The sequence below is a fragment of the Lepidothrix coronata genome, unplaced genomic scaffold (assembly GCF_001604755.1).
Source record: "Lepidothrix coronata isolate B3197 unplaced genomic scaffold, Lepidothrix_coronata-1.0 Scaffold64, whole genome shotgun sequence".
NCBI classification, from domain to species: Eukaryota; Metazoa; Chordata; class Aves; order Passeriformes; family Pipridae; genus Lepidothrix; species Lepidothrix coronata.
The window spans coordinates 2,850,999-2,877,785 of NW_016690244.1; the positions used below are offsets into that span (position 1 = coordinate 2,850,999).

The following is a 26,787-nucleotide window of genomic DNA, read 5'->3' on the forward strand; positions in this document are numbered from 1 at the left end:
TAGTGTGCTTAAATCAGTTATCTAAAGAGAGCATTTGTAGTAACCACTTCATGATCTTTACAACCATTTCACTAGTTTGTCTATTAAATTTCTTGCTTGTTTGGAAGTCTTTAAATATGTAATGGTATGTCTTTTTCTATATGAAACTGTAGTGTGTATGTCAGCATAAAATAACCGAAGCTGTATCAACGGTTGAGTGCACATTTCAAAATCGCTAAGAGCCTTAGACTAATTTCATTGTGCAACATAGCACGAAATCACAAAGATGTTGCACATATGATCTTGCATGTTGCCTCTGTATTATGTTCACATATCTGTTTTGTGTATACAGATGTCTGCTCTGAACAGTTCTGGTTTATTAATGTGTTTTCACAGGTTAAATACCTTGTTAATCTTTGTTTTAGTTAACCTTTAAAAATGTTAGATTCTCTAGCCAACCAGGAGAATAGGAATAAAATGGAAAGTATTTTTTGCAGGTAAATATTTTAAGGTGAAATTCAGTTGGTAGATTTTTTTTAAGTTTAGAGCAGGGATAGGAGAACTTCAAACTTTGTGCAGTTCAGGATTTTTTCAGGCTCCAAAGTCCAGCTCTTACAGGGTTCTGTACCAACTCTGTAATAAAAGCAGTAGAACAGATGTCAGTAAAGAACCCTCAAATTTATTTGAAGAATATCTAGATGTTGTTCTTTGCCTATAATGAAGTTGTCTATATATACAAAGCATTGAACTTTTGAGGGCTTGTCTACATTAGAAAAACATACTGTGTTAAAACACACAGTGCAGTTTTGAATGAGAACTAGATCTCAGTGAAGAAAAGGACATATGTTTGATACCTCACCACTCAATCATATAGCACCTGAGATTAGGTCCATATGTAGAGCTGTCTGTAATATAGAGCACAGTTTTGTCCTTGTCTGCACTGAGTGTTTGTCATGTTGTTTAGATTACATGTATTTCCAAGTGTAGACAAGGCCTGATTTGGTTTTTTTCAGCATCTAAAAGAATCTGGGTGCATCAGTAACTGATCTGGTATTTAATACTGTAACTTTCTTTACTAAGAAAATGAAGATATTCTATGTAGAGGAGAGTTTTTGAAAAACAGTGTTGAAAATTTAGGAGACTTACTGGCAGTGATGACAAACTCTTCAAAAACGTAACAGTGGAGCTTCCGTAGCTGTGTTTTCATTTTGGTGAATTTGGCTTTATATGTAGCCATAAACAAACAAAACATCCATAATTTTCATTGCCTTAAATAATATGGAAATAATCCCTTATATCGTTGTTTTAAATTACTCCAAATGCTTCCTAGATGCAGTAAGACCTCGTGACTTTTTTGGTATAAGGGTTTCATCAGATTTCTGCTGAATAGAGCACTTACCATTTTTAATTGAAATGCTTCCTTTGAAATCAAGTTCAGAATTCCTAATGTTTACAAGTTTTAATAATTTTATCTTTTCGAAATAATTTGAACTGAATTTTTTTTAAAAAAGGTATGCGAAAATTCACATCCCGATCATTGCCTCTGTGTCTGAGCATCAGCCTACAACATGGGTTTCCTTCTTTTTTGATCTGCATATTCTCGTGTGTACTTTCCCAGCAGGGCTGTGGTTCTGTATCAAAAACATCAATGATGAAAGAGTCTTTGGTAAGAGAAAATATTTTTAAATTATTTTGAAAAATCTTGCCTTCAACTTGATTCTGTTTTTTTGTTTCCTCAAAGCTGATATATGGCTTGTTCTAAAAAATGGTTTAAAGGTGACATGTTTAGAGATGATTATTAAAAGTTGCCTGCATCCAGCGGTATTTAAAACTGTTTATGAAATTGCAGAGGTTGCTGAAATGGTGATGGAATGTAGTTCCAAGAGGTGGGATGGAATTATTTGTCGCTACAGTTCAGTTCTGCACCAGGAGTTTCATGCTCTTCTCCAGGCTGACGTTTCATACCACGCGTCGAGGTGCGGTTCCGCAGTGCGGACCAGCCGGGGGAACAACTCAGCGTCCCTATGTCAGTGACAACAAATTGCTTATTTGTACAAAGCTGTACTCTGAAAGCAAACTTCTAAGATCGTGAATGAGGCTTGTAAGGATGTGCTTTGGAGTTTTAATCCGTGTGGAGGAATGAAGATCAGTCAGGTCTCGAATTTTTACAGGACAGGAGACTCCAGACTAATATAGCTGCCTCTTAAGACTACGTAAGAGATGTGTGGGCATTGGGAATGTTTACTGGGTTAAATAAATCCAGTGACTCTGGGGTATTCTGTGCTCTGTGGCTTACAGTTAATTCTTGTCAAGACCAGTGCTGGGCAACTTGCTTTCAGCCTCCTACTGCTGCATCATCCATTTAGGAGGGCATAGAGAGACCTATGAGTGAGGGTGGAGAGCCATACTGCCTCAGTACAAAGTAGAAGATATTTACATAATATAATCTGATAAATTGGTGTCCCTTGATGATTTCTGTGGCAAATCTTTCACAAGAGGATGTTGTTAAACTGTAGCAGACAAGGAATCCATCAGGAGGAAACCACTATGAGATGTTCCTAATCCGTGTATACAGCATTGTTTGGGGTTTTTTTCTTTCCAGGGAAAGTGTTCTGAATATTCCTCACTCTTCTGAAAACACTGGTTTGTGTTTTGTGGGAGACAAAGTGGAGATAGTACTGTTCAGAAAAGCTTCCTTCAGAATAGGGCTCACAATATCATATTTTTCATCTGTATGGAATTATAATGTAGACAAGCCCCCAATTTGTCCACAGATATCTCTAGCTTAAAATTAGAATATAATATTTGCATTAAATTGTAACACTTCCTTTTGCTTTTTCAGTTCCAGTAACTTCTTTGGTCTAGGGCTGTTTGACCTTTTTAATGAAATGAAGCTACCTGTTATTCTAGTAGTATTTTTGGTGTGTAATATTAAATTTCACTAATAATGTATATTCTGGCACATTATTAATGCATATGAAAATGGGGTTGTATTATTGTTAACAGTTGTCAAGGTGAACCTCAGGAAATGTTTGAGGCTTAACAGGGATAAGTGTTAATTCAACCGAATGTTGTAAATTAAAAAGCAATGAAATGCAAGATGCACACTTGAGTCTTTATATACACAGATGCTCTACTCACTTCCAGAAGTAGTTTTATGGAGACCATGTACGTGTGCAGTCAGTTAGTATTATTTTCTAAATGTCATCAGTAGGTTTGTTTCTTTGCAGTTGCTCTGTACGCAATCAGCGCCGTTTACTTTGCTGGAGTGATGGTTCGACTGATGCTCACTTTGACTCCAGTGGTCTGTATGCTGTCAGCAATCGCTTTCTCCAATGTCTTTGAGCGTTATTTGGGTGATGATATGAAGAGGGAAAATCCACCAATAGAGGACAGCAGTGATGAAGATGATAAAAGGAACCCTGGCAACCTGTATGATAAGGTGAGGGGAGGAAGCAAGAGCTAGAAGTCAGAAAACATGGGTTCCATTGTCAAGAGTGAAAAAAGTTGCCATAACAGATAAATTTGTGTTTGTTTAGGCAGGCAAAGTGAGGAAACATGTATCTGAACAGGAAAAAACAGAAGAAGGACTGGGTCCCAATATCAAAAACATTGTGACTATGCTGATGCTGATGTTGTTGATGATGTTTGCTGTTCACTGTACCTGGGTAACCAGCAATGCATACTCCAGCCCCAGCGTGGTTCTCGCTTCCTATAACCATGATGGGTGAGTAAGGTCTGTGGGTCTGAAAGTGATTAAAGGGCAAAAGCCTTTCTACTGCCTTTGCATTAACAATTGGCTTTACTTTCTTTAATCACTTCTTATTATATTAAGGCAGAATTGTCACCTGAATAAAAAATTCTTAATACTCTAATTTTCAAAAAGATATAACGTTTTCTGAAATATTTAATGTCAATATATAAAAATAATCCTACCCAAAGCCAATAAAGATGATGGCTAAAAAAAAACCAAACCAACAACTTTGAAGTCAACTGGGAAAACTTGTTTAAGAATATACATTTGACAGGAAATGCACTGGGTCATGTCTTCAAAAGCAGTTCAGCCTCTGGCCATTCAGCTGTCAGAGGGTTCAAACTTATGACTGCTGGTGACCAAATCCCTCAAAGAAAGTTGAACTCATAATAAAACCCTTATTTGTGAGCCAAGATTTATCGTGGTGCAGTTGGTTTGTTGCTACTATTTGTTCCGATGAGAATAAAATGAACTGTTTTGCAGCACCCGAAATATCCTAGATGACTTCAGAGAAGCCTATTACTGGCTCAGACAAAACACAGATGAGCACGCCAGAGTGATGTCATGGTGGGATTATGGTTACCAGATAGCAGGGATGGCCAACCGAACAACCTTGGTTGACAACAATACTTGGAACAACAGCCACATCGCCCTGGTAAGGGAGGCAGTTTTCTGTGGAGTAGAAGCACCAAAATGTGAACTTGTAAATGTCTCTTGATAGGCAGTGTGATATTAAGGAGAAATTCTGTAGAGTGGGAAACACAGAGGTGGAAGGAACATATTTTTTTTTGCATTTATTAGAACTCAAGTCTAGGGATTGATTTTTGCTTTGGGGTTTGTTTTGTTCACTTGGTGCTTCCAAAGCTTCCTTTTCAGTTCCTCTTTTTTTCATTTTGGGAGGATAGACAAAACCTAATGTAACCATTCTCCATGGGATTAGTGCTACAACAGCTTACCTGGTACTGCTGCTTTACTGGCCTGTCCAAGTAGGGGTCTTTTCAGTTCAGCAGTGTCATTGCTGAGTGGATTTTTGAATGGCATGGGAAAACTGATCACAAGGATTAACAAATTTTCAGGCATCTGGGAAATTAGAGAAAGTTTGACAAGCAATGGAAGTGTAGCAGATTTGATGCAATTCTGTCTTCTCAAATTTGCAGTTAGACAAAAATATCTGCACATTTAATTTCTTTCACTTCTGAAGAGTAAGCTTAAGCTTTGTACTTATTTGGGCTTAAGGCAGGGTGTTAGCACTGCTTGTGGTTACAGGGGCACCACCTTGGGCAACTTACACTGTTTTCAGAAACCAAAGGAAGCTCTATATTGCAACTGGGTTGCAGCCTTACTAGGAGCTGTGCAATGACTCATTATCACTCTGTGATGACATCAGTCATCACTCAGTGCCTGTTTCTTCCAGAATGTCATGCTACAGGGACAGAGTGGAGGTAGGGCTCGAGGAATGTATTAGGATAGTTTCTTGTCTTGTGTCAGTAGCAAGTACGGCACTTGGACCAGATCTGCCAATAAGCAGTGTACAGAGGCAACAAATAATTGAAGTTGTGCTCTGAGCTTACAGAGTCCTGAAAAAAACGTGTATTGGGGAAGGGGAGAATCACACGTATGTGCTTTTGACAGGGGCAGGGAAGTCGCATCAGCCAAAAGCAAGCTTGGGAAATTGTACTGTTGGTGCTAATATCAGTCAAGAAGCATTGCCGTGTGCTCTGAGGCACTTTTAATTTGGTCATTGACATGGCAGCATTAGTGTATTTCGATGGATATTCAGCTCTGATAGCTCTATGTGCCTCCCTCTCTAAACCCACAGATCCTTGCAGGACAAGGTGCATCATGTGAATAGAGAGACTGTGGAAGTCATCTCTATTGCCTAAGCACAGTAGCCATACACATTGCAGCAATTAGCAATGATAGTTTTCAATAAAGAATTCTCTCCAGTATGACTGCTGGTGCTGTCAAGTTCCATTTCAGAATGAATGCTCCATAAAGGGGGACCCAAGCAATAAATGTGCATTGTGGCGAATATCTGATCTTCTGCTGTAAATGAGGCACGCCCTGGAGACGTGTCCAGATGCTTTCCTCCCGCACAGAGATGGAAATCTGCCAAATATCTTCACATTAATTAGGATAATGGCCAAGAAGCTGAGGTTCTTGGTCTTTTAGACAGCTTGCAGCCAAAGCTAAGCATTCTCTAATTACGTTCTTAGCTGAAGATGCAATATTATTTATGTTGTAGTTACTCCCTTTTACTACAACGATGTGTTATTATATCCTAAGTATAGGAGCTTCAGCAGCAAACAAAGCTGAAGCTGACCAAAGGGAATTGTTTAAGTGTGAGAAGTGACCAGGATGGAAGAGGTGCTGGATACAGCTTTAAAAAGTTTTGTTCTGACTCTGTGTAAATTTACCTTGACTTAATGCTGAGGGTGCCTGTGTGCTACTGAATGCAGTGCAGCATGTCTGCTTCATTGGGCATCTATCATGAAGGACAGAGCTCAAGGAAAAAAAAAGTCACTAACATTTCAAATAACTTACACACTTTGACCTGTGTCTAAAGCTCTGAAAATGATTTGTAATGAGTTATTTTCTGCAACACTAAGTTTTTGGCAATACAGCCAAAAGACACCTACAGACTTGAACAATCTGTAGGTGCCACAAAAGAAAAACCCTTGTTGCTACATTTTATACTCAAAACACTCATTTCAACAGGCAGCACTCCTCTTTACAGAGTGCTTTTGAGCTTTCTAAAGGTTGTGCTTTTGAGTTTCTAAATATTCACAATGGGTTTTATTTATCTAGAATGAAAACGTTGGTTTTGGTTGGCAAGTATGAATTACAGAATCACAGAATGGGTCATCTGGTCCAAACTCCTTGCTCAAGCAGGGTCATCCTAGAGCACATTGCACAGGATTCTTGGGCTTTGGTCTGTCAATATTGATCTGTGTAGGTGTTTGATAGGCAGCTGTGCAGATATTGATGATATTTTTGCTATGATACAGGTGGGAAAGGCAATGTCATCAAATGAGTCAGCAGCATATGAGATCATGAGAAGCCTGGATGTGGATTATGTTTTGATTATTTTTGGTGGTGTGATTGGCTACTCTGGTGATGATATTAATAAATTCTTGTGGATGGTAAGAATAGCAGAGGGGGAACATCCTAAAGATATTCGGGTAAGTGGAACTGCTACTTTTTTTTTTTTTTACCTTTTATTTGTTATTATTTTTCTGGTATTGGTCATTACAGTGGAGAGAAATCTCTACTGCTTATTGCAAATTTATTTGAAAAATATACTAGGATTGTTTTCCTAGAACAGTAGGAGTGCAGAGGCCTGTAGCCCGGTTTCTTTAAATATTTATGATTTTGAAAGGTCAGTAACCTCAAAAGCTTTTAAATTTTTTGCATGATGCTGAAAGTACAGGATCTCTTTTGTAGTTCTTGTGTGTCTGTCTCACTGTGCACCATCACATACTTAAAAAAAGGGTGTTCAGACTGTTTAAATAGTCAGCATTTCAAATTTCTTCAAACTCTGTAATAGTAGGAGACAAGTGAAAGTGTTAATATTGACTCATGTAGAGTTTAAGCTGTTCAAACACCTCCGAGATTGCAGAAGTCTGTAGTAATATTTTCTTAAGCCTAATAAAAACTTTCAGATATTGAGCTCAGGCTTAAGGGAGTAGTCCATGTGCATAGTTTCATCTTGTACTGGAGATGAAAATGGCAGAAATTTTTTGTTTAAACACTGCGCACACATGAAGTTTATGGTAACCCTGCAGACCTCCTATATTATCTATACAGGGCTTTTTACCTTTCTGAAGAATAATTTTGATAGGTGCCCAACTAACTTTTACAGTTTGAGATCGTTTTTCCTGCACCACTTATTGTGAAGTGACAAAACTTGTAGCAGCACAATAGTAGGATTTAAGGAGACTGATCCTTTGGGGTCTGTGTTACAAGCAGGTAGTTTGTAACTATTTTACCTTTAACGAGCACCATCATTTTCATTTTAAGGTTGTCTTAAATCAGCTTTTAAACTCTAAAAGTCAGTTGAGATTCTTAGGGGTTCTTTTGTGGAGAAGGGAATGAGAGGTTACCTTGAGATTTTAGTTTATATTGACTCTTTGTATCTTCTTTTCTTTTTAAAGGAAAGTGATTACTTTACCCCTCAGGGAGAATTCCGAGTAGACAAGGCAGGTTCTCCAACTTTGCTGAACTGCCTCATGTATAAAATGTCCTATTACAGATTTGGAGAGATGCAGGTTAGTGCTACAACTTCTACTGAATCATAATTGAAATGTGAAAAAGCAAATGTTGTTTCTATGTATTTTCTATCTTTCAGATTAAGCATTGCTTGTAGTGACAGAATCAGCATAAGAGTCAGCTTTAGAAATTAAAACACATCCAGGCATGGTCTACTCTATATAACCGTTAGCAGAAAGCATTTCTGCTGCTCACCTACGTTTGTACTTTGCTACCAACCTACACCTGTACTTAGTTTTTTTGCTGTCCTTCACATTGCCCCAGATGAATATCCTGATTCCACTGTGCTGTGCACTCACTAAAGCATTAACTGTCACGTTGTGGAGAGCTTTAGATTTGTTTCTTGTAATAGCAACACGCAAGTGGAACAGTTGACTATTTAATCAGAAACTACATGATTTCTATCCAAGTCACATCAGTATATTAAGCAACACTACACTTTTATAGTAAGGGCAGCAGTTGGCACTCTGCTTTGGGAGCATCAAACACATGCGTATAGCTAAACCTGTTTGGGTTTTTAGCTCCCTTTTCTTCCCTCCCTGCCCCCCCCAAGGGCTCTTCCTTCTGATGTGTTAGCACAAGAATCCTTTATTCAGCAAATCTGATTTGTAACACGGGGGGCCAAATTTAACTAATAATTGTCAATGATTTCCAAATTGTATGGAAAACCATGAAGGTGCAAATTATTGCACTATAGGAGAGGGCACTCTGTCACTGTAGGCTGCCACACCTTTGACTGTCACTTGAGTTGTTTAATCTCTGAATGCAGACATGGTATTTTTATTGGGATATTAAGTGCTGTCTCCCGTGACATCTGTAGGAGTCAGAATGAACTTTTCCCTCTCGCAGTTGTAAAAAGGATCTGAGAGTTTTTTCTGTGTAGCAATAACCCGTGCAAGAGAAATGTTGTCCTTTGACTGGGGCCAGCTGAAGGAGTGGCCTTGCAGTACGAAGTTCCACAGCTTGCAGTGACCAGTGTTTTGGGTTTTGTCTTGAACTAATATGCAGCTTTAATTTTTATAGCTGGATTTTCGGACACCCCCAGGATTCGATCGTACACGCAATGCGGAAATAGGCAACAAAGACATTAAATTTAAACATCTGGAGGAAGCCTTTACCTCAGAGCACTGGCTTGTTAGAATATACAAGGTCAAACAATTAGACAACAGAGAGACATTGGATCATAAACCTAGAGTAACCAACATTGTACCGAAACAGAAGTATTTGTCAAAGAAGGTGGGTTCCCAGTGAAGTAACTGAAAGGGGTTTGGAGTTTATTTTTAAAAGTGAATCACATAGCTGGTGAATTATGTATTTCCACTAGCCAGAATGTTATGGATACTGTTCATGTTAGTGTCCAATTTCAGACCTGCCTGCTGGTAATAATTGTTTATTTACTGTCTGCTTAACTTAAAAGCATGTGAAGACACAAGGCTAGATTATTTTTAGGCAGAATGCTAACTGGAAATAGAGTGTGTCACTGGCTGTTACAACTCTTAAGTCTTCATGTAACTGGAAGTATAATCTCTAAAGTACATCAATTCATGTTTCAGTAACTGGCTCACTAAGTAAATAATGTGAAAGTTGCTTTCTGACTTTGTTTGAAAGTAGTGATGCCTAGAAGTTTAAAAATGGCGATTTTGTATGAAATAAATTAAATATGAAACTTTTGTTGATGGAACTTTAGTGTCTGTCTGCTTACTGTTTGAAGTCATCTTCATGCTTTTAAAAGTGTTTGTTGTGCTACTTCAGCCTGTTAAGAAAGATCTGATACCAGGGGAGTTGGGGAGACTCTTACAGCCCTCTCCTTCACAACATCTGTTTTCTGTATGTTCAAATAGATGTTGCAAAAGGGATTCCAGAAGTCAGTCTAACAAACTAAATTAGTATAGGCAGTGAACTTACTGTTTCATGGAAGTACAAGTAAAGAATATTCTCTACAAGTAGAGGATGTTAAATGTCAAGATGTTTATTTTTCTGATTTGATGGAAGTACATAAAATAAGGCATTTAGGAGTTGCCACTAAAGCTAGACATGTTGAAAGGAAATTATAAGCTTTATTGTGCCTATCATACACTTAACACTAACTTCTGATCTTAAGTGACAAGCAAGGCTATATTTATCCATGACAGATGCACTGACCCCACTTAAGCCATGGATGGGTCAATTCTCTATCTAAAGATGATAAAAGCTGATGCAATTTCTGATCCATCACCAACTCTTGCAATACAAATAGGCTCTACTTCCCACTAAGAAATCAGAGAACCAAGGGGAAGAGGATGGAGCAAATGTCTAAACTAGGATTTCTTAAATGCATTCTGAGGGCTCCTTAGTAGCCACAGTTCTTCAGCAGTTGCTTCCTTACTGGAAATTCAGTCCATCTCCTCTTAGTTTGTATCTATCTCACCTTATTGCAATAATGTCATTGTTATTTTTAAAAATTGTATTTCATTGACATAACAGAGCCTGCTGGTAAGCACAGCAAAGTGCAGCAAGTGTGGGAGCTGCCTCCTGGCAGGCACGTTCAATGTACAGTTCTACCTGTCGCAAACTTAACCATGTATATACAACTTTGAAGTTAATTTTACCTATGAACAACATTAATGATTCCCCCATTATTACCTAAAACATGATAACTAAGTAACCTACAAACCAACAGTAGAGCATTGAAGACTAAAATGGGATTATTCAGGGTTTTTTTCTTTTTAAAAATGCTGCTTTGAGCAAAGAGTTCTACCTAACTTCTAAGAGAATCAATAGTGCAAAAGCTGCACAACAGTATTTCCAGACAAAACTAACACTCTACACCAGTTGTGCTCTTTGGGCATATTAGAGTTGTATGATGTTGGTTAATTATTAATTCTGCCTCAGCACAAGCTTTGAAAACAATTCTACAGATCTGGTATATGGGGTATATGGGGCTTGCAAAAGCACATCTTGTGCAAGAGCAACTGTTGGGTAGGAATTAACAATACCAACATCAAAAATAATAACTGGATAATGCCTAGTTGAGGACTTAGCATTTAAGCTCTTTAAAATCAGTCTAAAGATCAGGCACTGAAATGCACATCATTAAACCGCGGTCAAGACTAAATCATTAACTAATACATGTTATTCTGTTTTTCTTTTTAGACCTCCAAAAGGAAGCGTGGCTACATTAAGAATAAGCTAATTTTAAAGAAAGGCAAGAGACCCAACAGGAAGACAGTTTAAATACACTGTTCTGATTGCTAATACGAAGCAGTTGTCCTTGAGATAACCAGTCTTTGCCTTTAGCTCAAATCATGTTTCACAGCAACATGAGGGTACAGAACCATCATTGGTCCAGATTATTGTACAAAATTTTCAGGCAATGTCTGATTAAAAATATTGGCTTATTGAGAACAGCTGTTTTAGATTTGTAATGTGAAGCAAGACAGAGCTGCTATCCAAGTCTAGCAGCATTTTTTTTATTGGTACATATTATCCTTCAAATCTGTTGAGAATTTGGACTGACTACCAAAGAACCCTGTAATTTGGTCCTTGGCACATGCATACTTGTCAATCTTTTTTGGACAACACTGTTCAGCTGAATAGCAGCAGTATGTAAACTGGAATGGTGACATCTGACAATGACTCTTTTTTCAACAAAAAAAGAGGTGGCAGAGCTCTCTCAAATTCAACTTTCAAAACAAGTTACTCCCATGATTATTTTTGAACGGTTTCTTTCGATGTCCATTTACTCTTGCTGCAGGCTGGTTTTGAGCTGGAGTGTAAGAAGCAAAGCTGCAGTTTTCACAAGAGGAGACAGGACAGATTAATTGGACAAGCTGCTTTTGTTCAACACGGGATTGCAGTATTGCTGCCTTACACTGTCATTTCACAAGGTAGACAAGGCAAATCTTGCACACCATAGATACAAGGGCTAAATTTGTAACCTCCTGAAAGATCCGAAACGACAGTAATGAATGCTATAGTAACACACACTGAGCACCGTGTAGCAGCTGGTGTTTCAGAACAGAAATTAAACTATTTTGGGTGAATGTTTACATTGGTAAAAGAAGTATAGCCTGTTTATTGGGGAAAAGAAGGTTGACAGGTATACAAAACCCCTTTTCTGTGGCTATCGGAGGTAGAAGATTTGCAAACCTCTTCCCCCCCTCACTGCCTTTCTTGTGAGGGTAGAAGTTTTTCTGGAAATGTGTTTCTCTGCATTTTTATTTAGAGTGCTTACATCAACTGAAGAAATTCCTGTTATACTGTTTTTTTTTTTTAAGTGGTGAAAACTGTCAGATTAAATGCACTAAAATATAAATGGAGACTGAACATGTTCACTTTCCAGCTGTAGGAGAACTTTATACAGACTTGAAAATTTTAATTAAAATGAAAAGGTTTTGCAGTTTGTTTTCCTGCCACAGGTTGTAACTTTTTATAGAAACAAAACTTGCATCAATAACTTGATGTAAAATGCAGAATAGTATGTACCTTTCATGAAGAAAATGTAAATTTAAAGTGTTCTGTGAGAATGTTACTGCTGACTTATTTCTCAAGGTGTAGAATATTTTTTTGATTTATGAACTCATTTTTGACTCTGATGGTTTATACAGACCAATACCACAGCTGCAACATTTTCACAAAGTTAATTAAATCTGGATTTCTGGCCCCCTGTCGTTTGGAGATTTCATTTTATTTTGTTGCTTTAAAGCTCAATGCAAACCAGTTGTTGACTGTAGGGGAAAATAAAGTTAATTCAAGTTTTGTGTTAAGGCTGTTGTGTCAGTTTTGTTGTGATTAACTTCGTAACATGTTGCTTATAGTCCTAGTCATAAATTAAGTCATTGGAACTCCATAATGCAAATCTCCTGACCTCATGAAGTTGCTGTAATGAAGCCACAGCAGCTCCTTGATATCCCTCCAGGTTAAGCTTACTAAGACACATGTAGGGCCTCTGCTGTGATCAATTTAAGGTGGCTGTTGTATTTTCAGGGAACAGCAGCCATCTTTCCCAACCACACGTGTTGCAGCAAATCCTTTCAGCATCTGGAGAAAGGCCAGCTGTTACAGCTACTTACCCACCAGCAGAAGAGGTGATTATGTGATGCATGATCTCTAGTATCTTGCTGCTTCCAAGCAAATCTGGACCCTGCCTTGTCACCACTGGTTAAGACATAAGGGATCTAACATTTGGAAGAACACCTGAAAGGCAGCAGAACAGATCCTGCCAGTCAGGCTCTGGCTTGGCAGTAACTCAGGCTCATTTTAAAAAAGAAAATACAAGACTGTCTTCCCATCTTTAGGGATCTTTACAGTTCATCAGATTGTTTTTCACCTTAGCCGACAGCGTTCTCTTGAACAGCACAAATAAGTGAATCCAAGTTATGTGAAATAAAAATAAGCCAACTACAGGAATCTCAGCCAGCCTGGGCCTAAAGTTGCCTACCACTTACCTGAGCTTTCTTAAATCTAACTTGACTTCAAGGCTTCTGCTGCTGTTCAGCAGTTAAAATGAAATTATAGGTTGGAGTCTTTGAGGTAGCCACTCAGAAAAAGCAATATTACAAAGAAGAATGGGCAGGCATTGTCTCACCTTCCTTGGTTCCTCAGGAATTTGCACACCATGTAGGTTTACACCTGCATCTGAGAACTACAGCAGTTAACTCCTACCTCTTCTGTGGGAGAACTGGACAGCACTTTTACCAGCGAAGACTACCACCATCTTGCATCATCATCATCATCATCCACTCCTCCATAGTTTATTTCCTTAGCTACAGACATTCTTTTGTTGTTCTGCTAGGTCAAATTTTGAAGCATAACTGCCATAAACCAGTATGTTTAATCTCAATTAAAAAAAAAAAACTCTTAAGCCAGGTTTGAGTTGCTAAGGAACTAAAACTGCAAGTGTCTAGAAGCCAGTGTTGCATAAGTTCTGTATCTCTTAATCATTACTGTTGAGAGCAGTGAGGCAGACAGTGATGTTGGTAATCCCAGAAGAAATATTTTGACTTGTAGAAGTAATTTTGTAACAGAGGGGGAGAAAAGTCATTAATTAAACATCTTGACATATTTACTTTTGAAAACACAGTTGAATGCTTTGACTGAGCCTTCTGTACATATCAGTCCCACTGAAAACAAATCATATTTGGCTGTGACTTAACCCAAGTGTACAAATTGCTCCAAGATGTGGCCTTGAAGCAATGCCACGGGAAGGCAAGGAACACGACTGGGTAGTGTTTCCTGCCCTATTTACAGCCAGTGTTGTTTTCCATTTTGCATAAAAACAAAGTGTTCCAGCACAAGAGTTTCCAACACTGGATGAATGTTTAAAGGAAACCAGAAGGGCGTTATCTAACACTTGAAAAATGCTGACCAGGACCCACGTGAAGCCTCTAAGCACATTTCTCCTCCCTTTGCAAGTGTCCAATGCTGCAAGAATGTAGAGTTGTGGTTTAAGAGGTATCTAGTCAAGAATCTCTGTTAGTGACAAAGATTAAATGAAATAGGATTTTCAGAAACAAGGAGACACCTTAACATTTTTACTTTTTACTTGTCAAAATAAGGCAGATGTTCGCCGGCCTTTCCTAAAGCTGTGATGCTGCCCAGCCCCATTTTCCCTGGGTAGAACTGTCCAGTTTAAACAAAAACTTACCTACAGAGCGTCTGGCAGAATGAACAGGGCAGAAAACCCCCAGAACAAACCAGGATTCAGCTGGCAAATCGCTTCTCTCAGAACCCTGCACCCAGCTCACAGGTGCCTGAGTGCTGTACACCACTCCAGGACAGCTCAGTAACTGGTACTGGTTAACTGATGCTTCCATGGAAAGAGAAAGGGCATCCCACTACTAAATGAAACAAATCTTTTATTCATGAGCATTCTCATTTTAAATTCACAAATTATGAAAGGAAGGCAAATCAGAAGAGACTGCCAGAGCATCTTTTAAATGATAAAGGTATAAATTTTCCTTCTGAACATTTCTAATTTAAGAAAGAAAAAGGTTGCATAGGCTTTCTACAGGTGTGCACACAAAAAAAAATTGAAGTACATGGAGGTTTTTACGTTACAATTCAGTGTACATTGGCTACTTGAAAAGGAAAGTATTTACTTGCAATTCCAAGACAGCTATTGGAATGACCTACAGAATAAGGCTTATGAATATTTACTTTTCAGTCCTGTAAAATATACCAAACACGTAACTATCAAAAAAATAAAATGACACTTTTGAATCCTATTCTGGAATCTCTCGCTGATGGCATATTTTCAGAAAGGACTTCTTTTATGTTTGTGTCTCACAAGTTACTTTGGGAAAGAAACAGTGGTAAGTAATGGCATCAGGGGACTCTTCACAGCATCAGAACGAAACAAAACATTGATCAGAGCACAAGTGGAATGTTCTTGGCATGCAGAAACAACCAACCATGCAGACAGAAAAAAATCTTCAAAAAATTACAAGCAGAAAATTATTCAGGTTTCTCCTTAAAAGAAAGGCTACAGCATCTCTGTAGCCTCGACAGTCACACCATCAAAGCTGAAAGAGGTTACTCCTTCAGTGGCACAGGCCCGCATGCCCAACACACAGAGGTTTGCAATGGCTATTTTAGTGAGGATGTGTCTTGTTCTTTGGTGTGTGAAGGAGTTGTGGGAGGATGTTCCGTGTGTTTAATTCTGCTTTTTCGATTGTTCTTTGTGATGATATTACAAACTGTAGGAATACTTCTAGGTACTTATCAGACTAACCTCTAGAAAATGAGTGGATCCATTATAAAGTGAATTCCTGCAGGTGATAAAGTACACATTTTCCTGATGATACTTGGTTCAGTAAATACTACAACAGCATCATTTTGGTTTTGTTACAGAAAACTATTACATCAATTATTCCTAAAAAATAATTTTTTTCCTTTAAAAAAAAGTGTCAGTTACAAAACCAAGTTCATACAGTCCACTTCTTTTAAAAAACAGGATTTAAGTAATTTAGAACATGAATCCTTCTAATGTGAAAAAAAAAAAAAAGGACAGACAAGCAGACAAAATAGGATTTAGGAGGAAAAAGGAGCCACACCTTCATTAAACAGGGATCTGAAGCTCAAATGTAAAGATCTATTACATATTATGTCCAAAGGAACAATTAATGGCATGTTTCCTTGTGCACACACCTCTGCTCAGCCTTTTGAGTTGTTCAAGAGATTTTGACATCTACCAAAAAACCAAAATGCAGGATGCACAAGGACAGATGTGAGCAGTGCTTTGACCTAAGTATCTTTGTATAACATCTATAAAGCATAAGTTAGTGTATTAAGAAAGCAGACAAAAGGCACAAAATCAATCAGTACTACAGACAGGTAGGCATCCATGCTACTGTGTGTTAGAAATACAGTGGTTTCTTTAGGGGCACTTTGGAAAGAAGCACTGAGCAGAAGTCAGCACATTTTACATGTGCCTTTTGCTGCCACCTCTCTCAAAAACATCTTCACTTCCAACAAATATGAACTAAAAATCAAAAAAGCCTTAACAAACTTTTAGAATCCACTTTCTCAGTGTCACAGTGGTTACCTTACAAAGCAAGATCAAGCTACAGGATTTTTTTACTTTGTTAATCTACAAAACAAATTGTATCCCATTTGTTTAATTAATAAAGTTATTGTCTCAGTGTAACAATGTACTAAGTTGCTACTTTTACATCAGAAAACCATTTCTCTGAGAAGGCCAGTTATATCATCTCTACTCATCCAAATGTTTCATCCAGAAGCAATCCCTTGGGTCAAAAGCCAAAGAAACTGAAATATAGGGCTGCTTGGAGCCCTAAGATGGTTTAAGGGCTCTGAGCAGACCAGCTCTGTTCTTCCAGAGCAGTGAACAGAACCCACCTTGGGGCCGGTGGGGAAAGCTCACCCATTCACAGCGACACACCCAGGACAGGGCTCCTGCCTGCACAGCCCAAACACATCAGCAGTGGTTTCACTGGAAAGGCAAAGGCTGTGAGCAGGGTGTCCCCAGCAGAGCCCAGTGGTGTGCCAAGCCTCTCTTAACAGGGGGTGGAGAGCTGAGGCAAGAGTGAGCTGGAACACTGCAGCTACATCTGCCAGAAGGGATTTAGCGGAACATGTAAGCCAGAAGTGCTGGCATGACAGTGGCCAGAAAACATTACACAGCAAGATCAAAGTTACCAGAGCAGCTGGTCACGGGTGACCAGAGATCAATTAAACAGCTGAAATATGAACAGACAATAGAGTGAGAACACAACAGGTTAGTGTGAACAACGTTCTTGAGAAGGTATTGCTACTTCTTACAGGATGGCAGAAAATTCACACTGGTAAGTGACAGGAAACATGCCCTTAAATCGGCATCCCGGAGAGCGAACGCACTGTCATGTCAGTGTAGCATTCTTATGTCAAAGTGAGTTACTCGGTGACTTTAGACAGAACAACTGCCATTAAGAGACACATCACATTTTAAGTGCAAAACATTTTTGGCAAAAGTGAAAAATAGAAAAACCTTAACCAGTACTAAAAAAGTATTTTCTTAAATACTAGCATAGGGCCTGATCCTGCAAGCACACAACTCCGGGAACCCCAGCTGAGTCCAGCCGGAGTTCTGTGCCCTAACAATTAGAGGAAAAGGTCTTTGAATTGCTGTTAGTGTTTATACTTGTTTACATGTAGTGTAAATAACACACACACAAACACATACACACTGTGTGTACATATGTGTGTATTGGTGGATGTGTGCATGTGTGCCTGTGTATCCATACACACAAAATGGCTCCTGAATAGACTCGAGCTCGTGGTTATTTTGAGATGCATCATTCACAGTACATAGCTTCCCGTGGGGATCTTCTGGTAACAGGACCTATCCAATGACATCCTGAAGCTACATACTGTATCATCTTAATGCCTTTCAGGTAAAGTTATGAGCAACTGCTCTCTGCCATCAATGGGTCTTCCAGAGAGGATTCAAGTACAGCCAGCCATCGCCCTGCAAGAAAATTAAGGAGAGTTTACAAACAGGATTTATAAATACTGGATCTATGTACGTCCACATAAAAGCTAAAATAAGACTAAACAAGAAGCCACCTCGGTCATCTGAAAATTCTGTGTTTAATGAATTGACAAGCAATCTGGGTGGGAGGGAAAAAAACTACCAGGGAGAAAGAGAAGCAGTGGGAAGGTGTAACAGATGAACTGCTGGTTTAAATAGCTGCACATACTGGCTAAGGTAACAACAATTCCCCCAGTCAGTGTTATTTCCCTTCTGCCTTTCCCAAAAAAAGGGCAAAGATGAACTTAGTAAAATCTGTTTCCTTTCACATAGATGAAACCCAAGACTGTGTTTAGGATGCCCATGCTGAGTTACACTGGATAAATATCCCTAGATTGTGCTTGCTTTAGTGTGCTGAGATCAGGATTAGTAGGGGATGTGAGTATGCAGCATTTGTAAAGTACGGGCTGGATTTTACAGAAAAACACATTGCTTAACATTAGATAACAAAAATCCACAAAAAAATAAATGTAACTGAAGAAAAGTGAACAAGTCTACAATACAGACATGGAAAAATCCATTGCTGTCCTTCAAGAGCCAGACTCTGTCAAAAAGACAATTTAAAGCACTGACTGGTACACAACAACACTAGCCCACAGTAAAAGCCACAGACATTCGTTCACTTGTAAGAGCATCCTCCCCTGTGCAGAAACACATTAAAGGGTCCCTAAAACAAGAGACTCGAAGTACCTCTTTGACAAAATACTTGGGTTTCCAGGGCGTTGTGAGAGCCGCACGCTGCCTCTCCTCTGCCCGCTGTCTCTCTTCCAGGCAGTGCTTGTGTTCCGTGGCTGCATCAATGTTCCCCTCCTTCAGAGAGTTGGTGACGTTCTGCCACAGGCGCCTGGTGATGGAGGAGCACAAGCCACAGAGTGAGAACACTTCTGCCACAGCCCAGTGCCTCTGGACACCAGTCTGGTGAGCTCCTGTCGTGCTCTCCATGCTGTTCTTTCAGGTCACACAGCTTGGGAACCTGGGACATTCATCGCATTTGTGGACCAGATTTTCAGATTTGCTCAGCTCCTGGTATTTTGCCATGCAACTTAATTTTCTCACCACCTTCTCTTCATGTTCCTGACTCTTGATCACCTGAGCTTTTTTTCTCAAAGAAGGTGGATTTATTTTATCGTTTCCGGTTCACATTCTTTACTGACGATCCGCCCCCAAATGACAGGCATTTATCCCGTGTTTATTTGTGGTTAAATTTTTCAATTTAAGGGAGTAGCAGCCAAAAGCCAAGAGTGCATTCAGTTGGGACACTGACTGTTCCCACCAGGTCACTAACAGAGGAACTGATGCACTGATTCCAGGAAGCCCTTCTAGGTCTTGCTCTACATTCCCAGTTACAATAATTATCAGTATACAGCCAAACGTGTTTCTCACATGACTGACCACATTTGAATGCAATGCCTTTTATCAGCTTAGCAGAAACTTTGCCCAGAAAAACACTGAAAAGAATCACAGAATCATAGAATGGCCTGGATTGGAAGGAACCTTAAAGATCATCTGGTTCCAACCCCTCTGCCTTGGGTAAGGACTCATTTCACTAGACCAGGTTGCTCAGAGCCCATCCAACCCAGCCTTGAACACTTACAGGGATGGGGCATCCACAACTTTTCTGGGCAACCTGTTCCAGTGCCTCACCACCCTCACACTAAAGAATTTTTTCCTAATATCTAATCTAAACCTGCTCTCTTTCTGAAACTGACCACAGCTTTTACAAATTTCCAGGAGTGTTTAAATGAGTTTCTGCTTACAGTTTGATAAACTGCAAATCCTGCAGAAACACTGGATGGTTGCAATTTGCTTACTAGTATCTAAAAAATACAATAAATACACTGAAGAGCTACTGGGTTCCTTACCTACTACAATCTCTGTGCTCCAAACTACAGGGGGAAAACAAGTTTGTGGATAAGCAAGCAGTCTTAAAAGTAGAAAAACGATCTGACCCTGCGCAATGACTCAAGGAACCTTTGTACAATAAAGAGAAAATATTTACAGATAATAAGTGTAACTCATGTTTTTAAATCCTCCAATAAAATGTTCCTAAATTCAATAAAAGTATTGATTTTTCTGAAGATAAACATTAACGGTATTGACTGAATAACAGAATATGTTTTTTCCTAATGTACGCAGTCACAGTTAGGCATATGATGTGGGTGCCAAGAGCTTTAAAACCATGAGTTTGTGAATTTATAGCTCACATTGCACCACATTTTACATACTTTTTACATCTATATATACATATTCTAAAATACATAAAACACTGAATACCAGTTTAAATTATATGATGCAACATTACTTGCAACAAACTGACTCATTTGTGTACCATGTTGCAATCACCCAAAGAAGCAGGTGAAAACACTGCATTACCATCTTCCAGATGCTCATTAACGCATCCACGCATTTTCCCCATCTACAAAATTGATGTGCTCATCATTGCAATGTAATTTATGCTCCGAGGAATCAACACACAGCTCCAGCTCTCTGTGCCCAGACTAACACGCTGTGGGAAGGGAGGCACAGCGTGTTGAACACACAGTGTTTTGAACCACACTGTTTATAACCACGGTTTGCTTCCCTGCTCTGTTCCTACCCGAGGTTCAGAAGCAGAACACTGTAATGCCCCTCCCCTTACCTTGATTCCAGCGGGCCTTGCTTTGCGATCGGCCTGATCTTTTTCCTGATAACAGGCAGTTTGTTGGTGTCAATCACTTTGGTGTCTCCGTTGCTGTAAGTAAATTCCAGCGTACCGTTCCATTCTCCCTGTGCCTTGCACACAATGGTGTTCGTGGGATTGTGTTTCACTTCAGCAGTAACCCTAATTTAAGAGGAAAGGAAAAAAGACCACAGAAATAACTGGTACCATTTATTATCAGCACATGAAAGCGCTACCACAGCTAAAGTTACAAGCAGCTTTCTACATTTACAAAGCAATTTTTCAAGCAAAGTAGTGATGCTCTCTCCAAAAACGAAAGACTCATCCCAGGAAAGTTCTTCTAACACAGCAATAGCTTTGGGATGACATTCTCCCAAAATACAGCAGTAATCCAGCTTAAAACTCTGATACTCTACTCTAACCCAGAGCTGGTTACCTCAGCAACCTGAAAAACAGCTCCTGACATTCGTGTGACATTTCCAATACATGTTATTTTCACACCTGACCATAATGCTATCAGAGACCAACGTCAAAGACTTCAGGTACCTTTGTTTTCTTCCTTAGCTCTGCAAGTTTACTTTTCAGCTGCTAAGAGGCAATGATTAAAGCTACCTCAGTGATCCAAGAATTGGTCTGAGAGTCAGCAAAATAGAGAGGTAGGACTGGAAAACCAAAATGCAAAGAGAAGGTTTGTGTATATGTCTACGAACATGACACATGTGCTTTGGCAAGCCATGTCAAGTAATCTGTAAACTAAATTACCAAACTAATACCACACAACTGCCCCAAATTTTCACTCACCCTGATGGCATGAATCTACATCTTTTAGAAAAAAACCCTGTCAAACCAGCCCATGTGGATATTTAGCTGAACACAACATTGAAACGGTTGATACACATATGGAAGAATAATTAGACCAACTGAAATAAAACAGAGGTAACTACACAAAAGCACAGTCTTCTCATGGACACTGCAACAGTCCACAGCAGAACAAGAAAGGGGTCTGTGTATGTTAATAACTGGGACATCAACTTGAGCATGGAAGCAAGACAGGAAGCTCTCTTGCACAGTGCCTCTTCACATCCTTAATAAAGAGGAACAAAGACACGTAAATAACAGTTTCATCATCTGGAATTTCAGTGCAGAACTCAGAGTCCCCAGGAGGGAGCTACCATTGTGGGCAGTGACACTTTTGCTTCTCTCCAGGAGCTCCACCTGGAACACCACTTCATCTACAAGACTCACACAAAAGCAGCAGCTGATGTAGCAGAGATATTGCCTTTTCCACGTGCATTTTTCTGATCCTGCACTTACAACAACTTTTACAAGCAATAAAGCCTGGAGAGATACACTCGCTTTATTTTAATGAGAGAAATATATCCAATTCAGTTAAACATCATAATATGTATAACTACAATAAACTGTTTTCTAAAGCTGTAAGTCATCTCCAACACTAATAGGAAAAGAAATTCTGTCCATAAAATATTGCACCAGAGGAACTGAACAGATGCCTTAGAGTCTTCCCACTGAAATCCAGTAGCAGGTAAACAAGAGTAGGACAGTAATTCCCATACCTGTGGACCTTCCCTCCATAGAATGGCTTGGTGTGGAACGTGACCGTGGCAGAATAGCCTGTTCTGGCACAACTGATGTTGACTTTCCCTCCAAGCTCCACCCATGGGATGGTAAGTATTGAGCGAGCATAGGCACTGGGCAGGGTGAAAACATACTCTTCTTCATGTTCCAGCAAGTAAAGAACACCTGTGTGGGAAGAGGTTAAAAGTGAAGTGATAAACGTTCACTGGTAAGACCTGACAGTCACTGACCAATTACCGTGATCAAAAGGCACATCCACAGAGAGCACAACGTGCAGCTCTCCCTGGAGGAGGGTACTCTCTGCTAAGAAAGAAAGTCTGCCCGCTGGAACAAACTTCTTCCAACAAACACTTTCAAAAGCATCTGATTTGAATGTATGCCTTGGGGTCCCATGTGGTACCAAATGGCTTATCAGAAAATCTGACTGGATCACTCACTTTGTATTATGGGCAAGCAATAAACTGTTAAAAGCTGGAAAAACACAAAATGCAAAAAGTCATATTGAAAATTCAGCCCCTCACTCAGTGTCACATCATAATCCCTCTCCAGAAAAAATATGGGCATGCCAAAAGGACTCTTCACTTCTCCATTCAGTTAGACACAACCATGTCCTCTCCATTAATTTCCTACTGATGCACTTGTAGGTAGGAGTGAAAGGCTCTCTCTACATCTGCATGGGAAACATGTCATCTAGCAATTTCCCATTAAGGTTGCTCCCTAATTTTCAAATGTCTGGTCTCCCACACAGCCTTTGCAAAAATCTTGCATAACCAAAGAAGGGCCCAGCAGGGCCACTGCTCTACTACCACCAACACCAATGCCTCCACCAGGCAGAGAAAATTACTGGCAATTCTATCTCATTCTGTAAAGGCTCCTCCATCCTCAGCACTATGAGACTGTAACTAAAAACAATGTGCAACAGCAATAATTTTTCAACATTATTTGGAACCACAAAGAAAGTTGCATGCCTGATCAGACCTTAGCTTCCCCTGGCATTAAGGATACAACTCTATCCCTGCTGTAACTGCAGTTTGGTCTTCACGAGGACAGGGCATTAGACCAGGCAAAGAGCACCATAAACCTTGCACACAGAATTCGATCATGCCAAATGTCTGTAGTGCATTTTTTATTAGAGTTTTACAGTCTTTTGTGTCCCATTTATTAAGTGCTTAAAGGCAAAAATGACAGCTTTGATAATATTTTTTCACAACAGGGACTGAAAATAACCCATCACAGGAAGCACTCAGAACCCAGAAACAGAGCAGGAAAGTTAGCTTGACAGAGTATCCGTTTAGAAACAGGATGAGCTTGAGCCCATTTGCCTTCACCCTGGGGCAGACAGGGGAAAAACACATTGGTAGTGGTATTGATTAATCTATCTCTTTGAGGGAATAATGGTACTACTTTTCAAATTGATCTCACATTTAATGATGAAAAAGCACTAAATAGGAACATAACACTACTACTGCCCACATGAAAATACGCTTTTAAAATGCTGTATGAAAATACAAACCTAAAAAAGACATTCAAAATGTAAAAGCACAGAGCTCTAACAGAACCATGATCTTAAATATTGGCTTTTGCTCACAAAACTAAATGCAGGCACAGGAAGCTCTGCAACTTGTCACTTCTGCCCTCTTTAACAGTTCCACAGGAAAACATTTGCAAACCAGAATATCTTTATGCAGTTGTTCTCAGAACTTCTGCAGCCTCAGCCTACCAGCAATGACACAGCCAGTGCTCCTACTCCAGCAAGTGTGACACAGATGAGCTGGGGAGTGAAAAAGCACAAACACAGAAAAGTTGTGTCTTAGAAGGACCTTTAATCATTTCCCCCTGGCAAGTTACAAGTTCCTTGTGTCGTGTGCTGAACCCTCACCAACAGGGAACAGCCAGGAGGACACAGCTGGAACACACACACACACATTTTGCCTCAAGCTTCCTTGGCTCCACACTTGTAGGCAAATACAAACTGAACACTATGCAGGAAGGCTGAACCACACAACTTACCCTGGACATGTTGCTCAGAGTCCCATCCAACCTAGCCTTGGACACTTCCAGGGACAGAGCATTCACAACTTCTCTGGGCAACCTGTTCCAGTGCCTCACCACCATCACAGTAAAGAATTTTATCCTAATACCTAATCTAAACTGGTTTTTTTCCATTTAAAGCCATTCCCCCTTGTTCCGTTACTACATGCCCTTGTAAAAAGTATCTTCCCATCTTCCTTGCAGGCTCCTTTCAGGTACTGCAAGGGAAGAAGAAGCTTTTAACTAGATGATGATATTCAAAAAGGAACAAAAAGCCAATGGGTATTGATCAAACACAGAAAGGAAACCTGACCATCTGCAGGCAGGCATTTTACACAGGATTACAACAGGTTTTAGACTCAAGTCTGTCACTTTTCCTTTCTCCTCCTCTTCCCACTTGTTCTCCACCTTCCTCACTAGAGTCACAGGCAACAGACAAGTGGAGCAACCAGCTGTGGAAAACAGGTTGTGGTGCCACCCATGAGGTCATGTTTCCCCAGTGTTAATACAGACAAGTCTTCATACAGTGAAAAAGCACTGTCTGCCCGAAAGCATCAGCTTCCAACATGATGGTTTTGTTGTTGTGAGGTTTGTGTTTTGGTTTTTTTAAAAGACAAAAGGTTTAATAGCAGTGCAGGGGGCAAATGTGGTCCTCACTTCTGGCCGAGAACGTCACTGCATTTATGAACCACACCTTCATGGGAGTTTTTCCAGAGTCTCCTACTTCCTTGGGCCCTGCCATCCCCCTCTGACCATCACTGCATGTCCCCACGTGAGAGAACACTGGTATGATAAACACGATTTCCTTCTGGGCGAGTATAGGTTTGCTTTTGTGCCTCTGATGGGATCAATAGCTTCTTCCTCCCTACTTGAGTGGGAGGGATGCAGAGCTGTAATGCACACTGCCAAGTACATTAAAAGTGAAGAGCAAACAGCAGCAGTGACCTTCAATGTAAATATTTAACCACCACAGCAGGTTGGATATTAAAAAACTGAACCCAGCTCTCTTGGCAGTATTTTTAGCACCTGGTAGCATAATTTTTAATTCCTCAAACACCTGAATACATACTCTTTTAAATGGAGTGCTATCTCACTTGAAATATGACTCCAGCTCAATAATTCCAATCTAAAAGATATTAAAGGGCAGATCTAAAATACCCACAACTTGCTAATACTTCTGGCATTAACTTGACTGTTAGTTTTGCATTCCACTGTTTGCAGAGTTCACATGCAAAACCTTAACTGAAGCACCATGAACACTGTGGCTGCACCACTTCGCCTGTATGGAGACCCATGCTCTCTAAGGGAAGAAGCAGCTAAAATCTCAGAGAGGCAACACTTGTAACCAGCGCCACAAGAACTCACACCCTACCCTGCTGCATTTTAATCTTTAGAAGTTAAAGGCAGAAAAAATAAAATCTAACAGTTACTTTAAAAAATGTCTAATTTTAACATCTGCTTCTAAGTATCATTACACTGCGACTGATATTTAAAAGCATCTGCTGGAAAATACACAGGCTCTTTGTTTTCCCCTTGCTTCCCTGATGTAAGGGATAATTCACGTTTAGTTTAAAATTGGCTATAAGTAAATACATGAGGAAAGCTGTAGAAGATTCTCCCATTTTCAGCTTTCTCCTCTCACACAGAAGAATTCTTTGGAAATCTGCAAATTCTTTTAAAAAAATCCGAAGTATTTATGGCAGCTATTATGCATAGAAGAATGCACCAGATTAGTACTCTGGGAGGAACGGCAGATTTCGTAATATAGTTTATCAGAAAAAAATGCCACAGAGAAGAGTGAATTTTTATAAACAAATGCAGATTTTGCATTTCCCCCTTGATATGTCCTGAACATTATCTACCCCTCCTTTTGACCATGGCAGTGTATTCAGAGTCGCACTCCCTTTCCATGACTCCTCAGCCTGCTTTAAAGAAAGCGATGATCCAGGCATATCATTTTCCCAGTTTGACTCTTACATGTCCCTCAGTGATGCTGCAGCTTTGTGAATTGATTTTCCAGTGACACATATTGACGAAAACCCCCGAGGAGGCTCTGGATCAATAAGCTGCAGAAGAGGCATGTGAAATTGAACGCTTCCCACTGACTGTACCGAGATCAATCCAAACAACAAATGGAACGTGGGACACAAACGGCCTAGGGCAGTTTCCGGATTTAAGAAGCTCTTCACTCTCTCTGCACTATTCATAGCAGGGCACTAAGAGGAGTAAGTTCATTTGGGATGAGCCCCACGTGGGAGCAGTGCATCACCAAAAGCGCAGAGTCACAGAGGAAAACAGGTGATGCCAGGACTGGGCTCTTATCATCTCATAAACATTCCAGCCAGCTGCGTTGCACTGCTCATTTGTCAAAGACTGGGGCTATTTGCTAAATTAAGTAATGAGGACCATGCTATACGGAAACTGTTCTGAAACCACTGGCCTAAAAAATATTAACTCAAAAATTAGTACTTAGGGAAATAGCTCTAGTTG

The 26,787-nt window shown here is 39.7% G+C and overlaps 2 protein-coding genes across 2 annotated transcripts in view; one reads left to right on the forward strand and one right to left on the reverse strand.

The window, feature by feature from the left end:
• STT3B (STT3B, catalytic subunit of the oligosaccharyltransferase complex) overlaps nt 1-12,747 on the forward strand; it is a 52,423-nt gene extending 39,676 nt beyond the window's left edge. The window contains exons 9-16 of the mRNA XM_017817951.1: nt 1,491-1,645; nt 3,210-3,421; nt 3,519-3,706; nt 4,217-4,388; nt 6,742-6,915; nt 7,888-8,001; nt 9,026-9,238; nt 11,135-12,747. Of these exons, the coding sequence (XP_017673440.1) occupies nt 1,491-1,645; nt 3,210-3,421; nt 3,519-3,706; nt 4,217-4,388; nt 6,742-6,915; nt 7,888-8,001; nt 9,026-9,238; nt 11,135-11,215 (1,309 nt within the window). The 3' untranslated portion in view covers nt 11,216-12,747. The remainder of the gene's footprint in view (nt 1-1,490; nt 1,646-3,209; nt 3,422-3,518; nt 3,707-4,216; nt 4,389-6,741; nt 6,916-7,887; nt 8,002-9,025; nt 9,239-11,134) is intronic.
• Nucleotides 12,748-14,077: 1,330 nt separating this feature from the next.
• OSBPL10 (oxysterol binding protein like 10) overlaps nt 14,078-26,787 on the reverse strand; it is a 140,501-nt gene continuing 127,791 nt past the window's right edge. Inside the window, exons 10-13 of the mRNA XM_017817925.1 lie at nt 22,245-22,431; nt 20,650-20,832; nt 18,702-18,855; nt 14,078-17,948 (exon numbers count right to left, since the gene is read on the reverse strand). Coding sequence (XP_017673414.1) covers nt 17,904-17,948; nt 18,702-18,855; nt 20,650-20,832; nt 22,245-22,431 — 569 coding nt within the window. The 3' untranslated portion in view covers nt 14,078-17,903. The remainder of the gene's footprint in view (nt 17,949-18,701; nt 18,856-20,649; nt 20,833-22,244; nt 22,432-26,787) is intronic.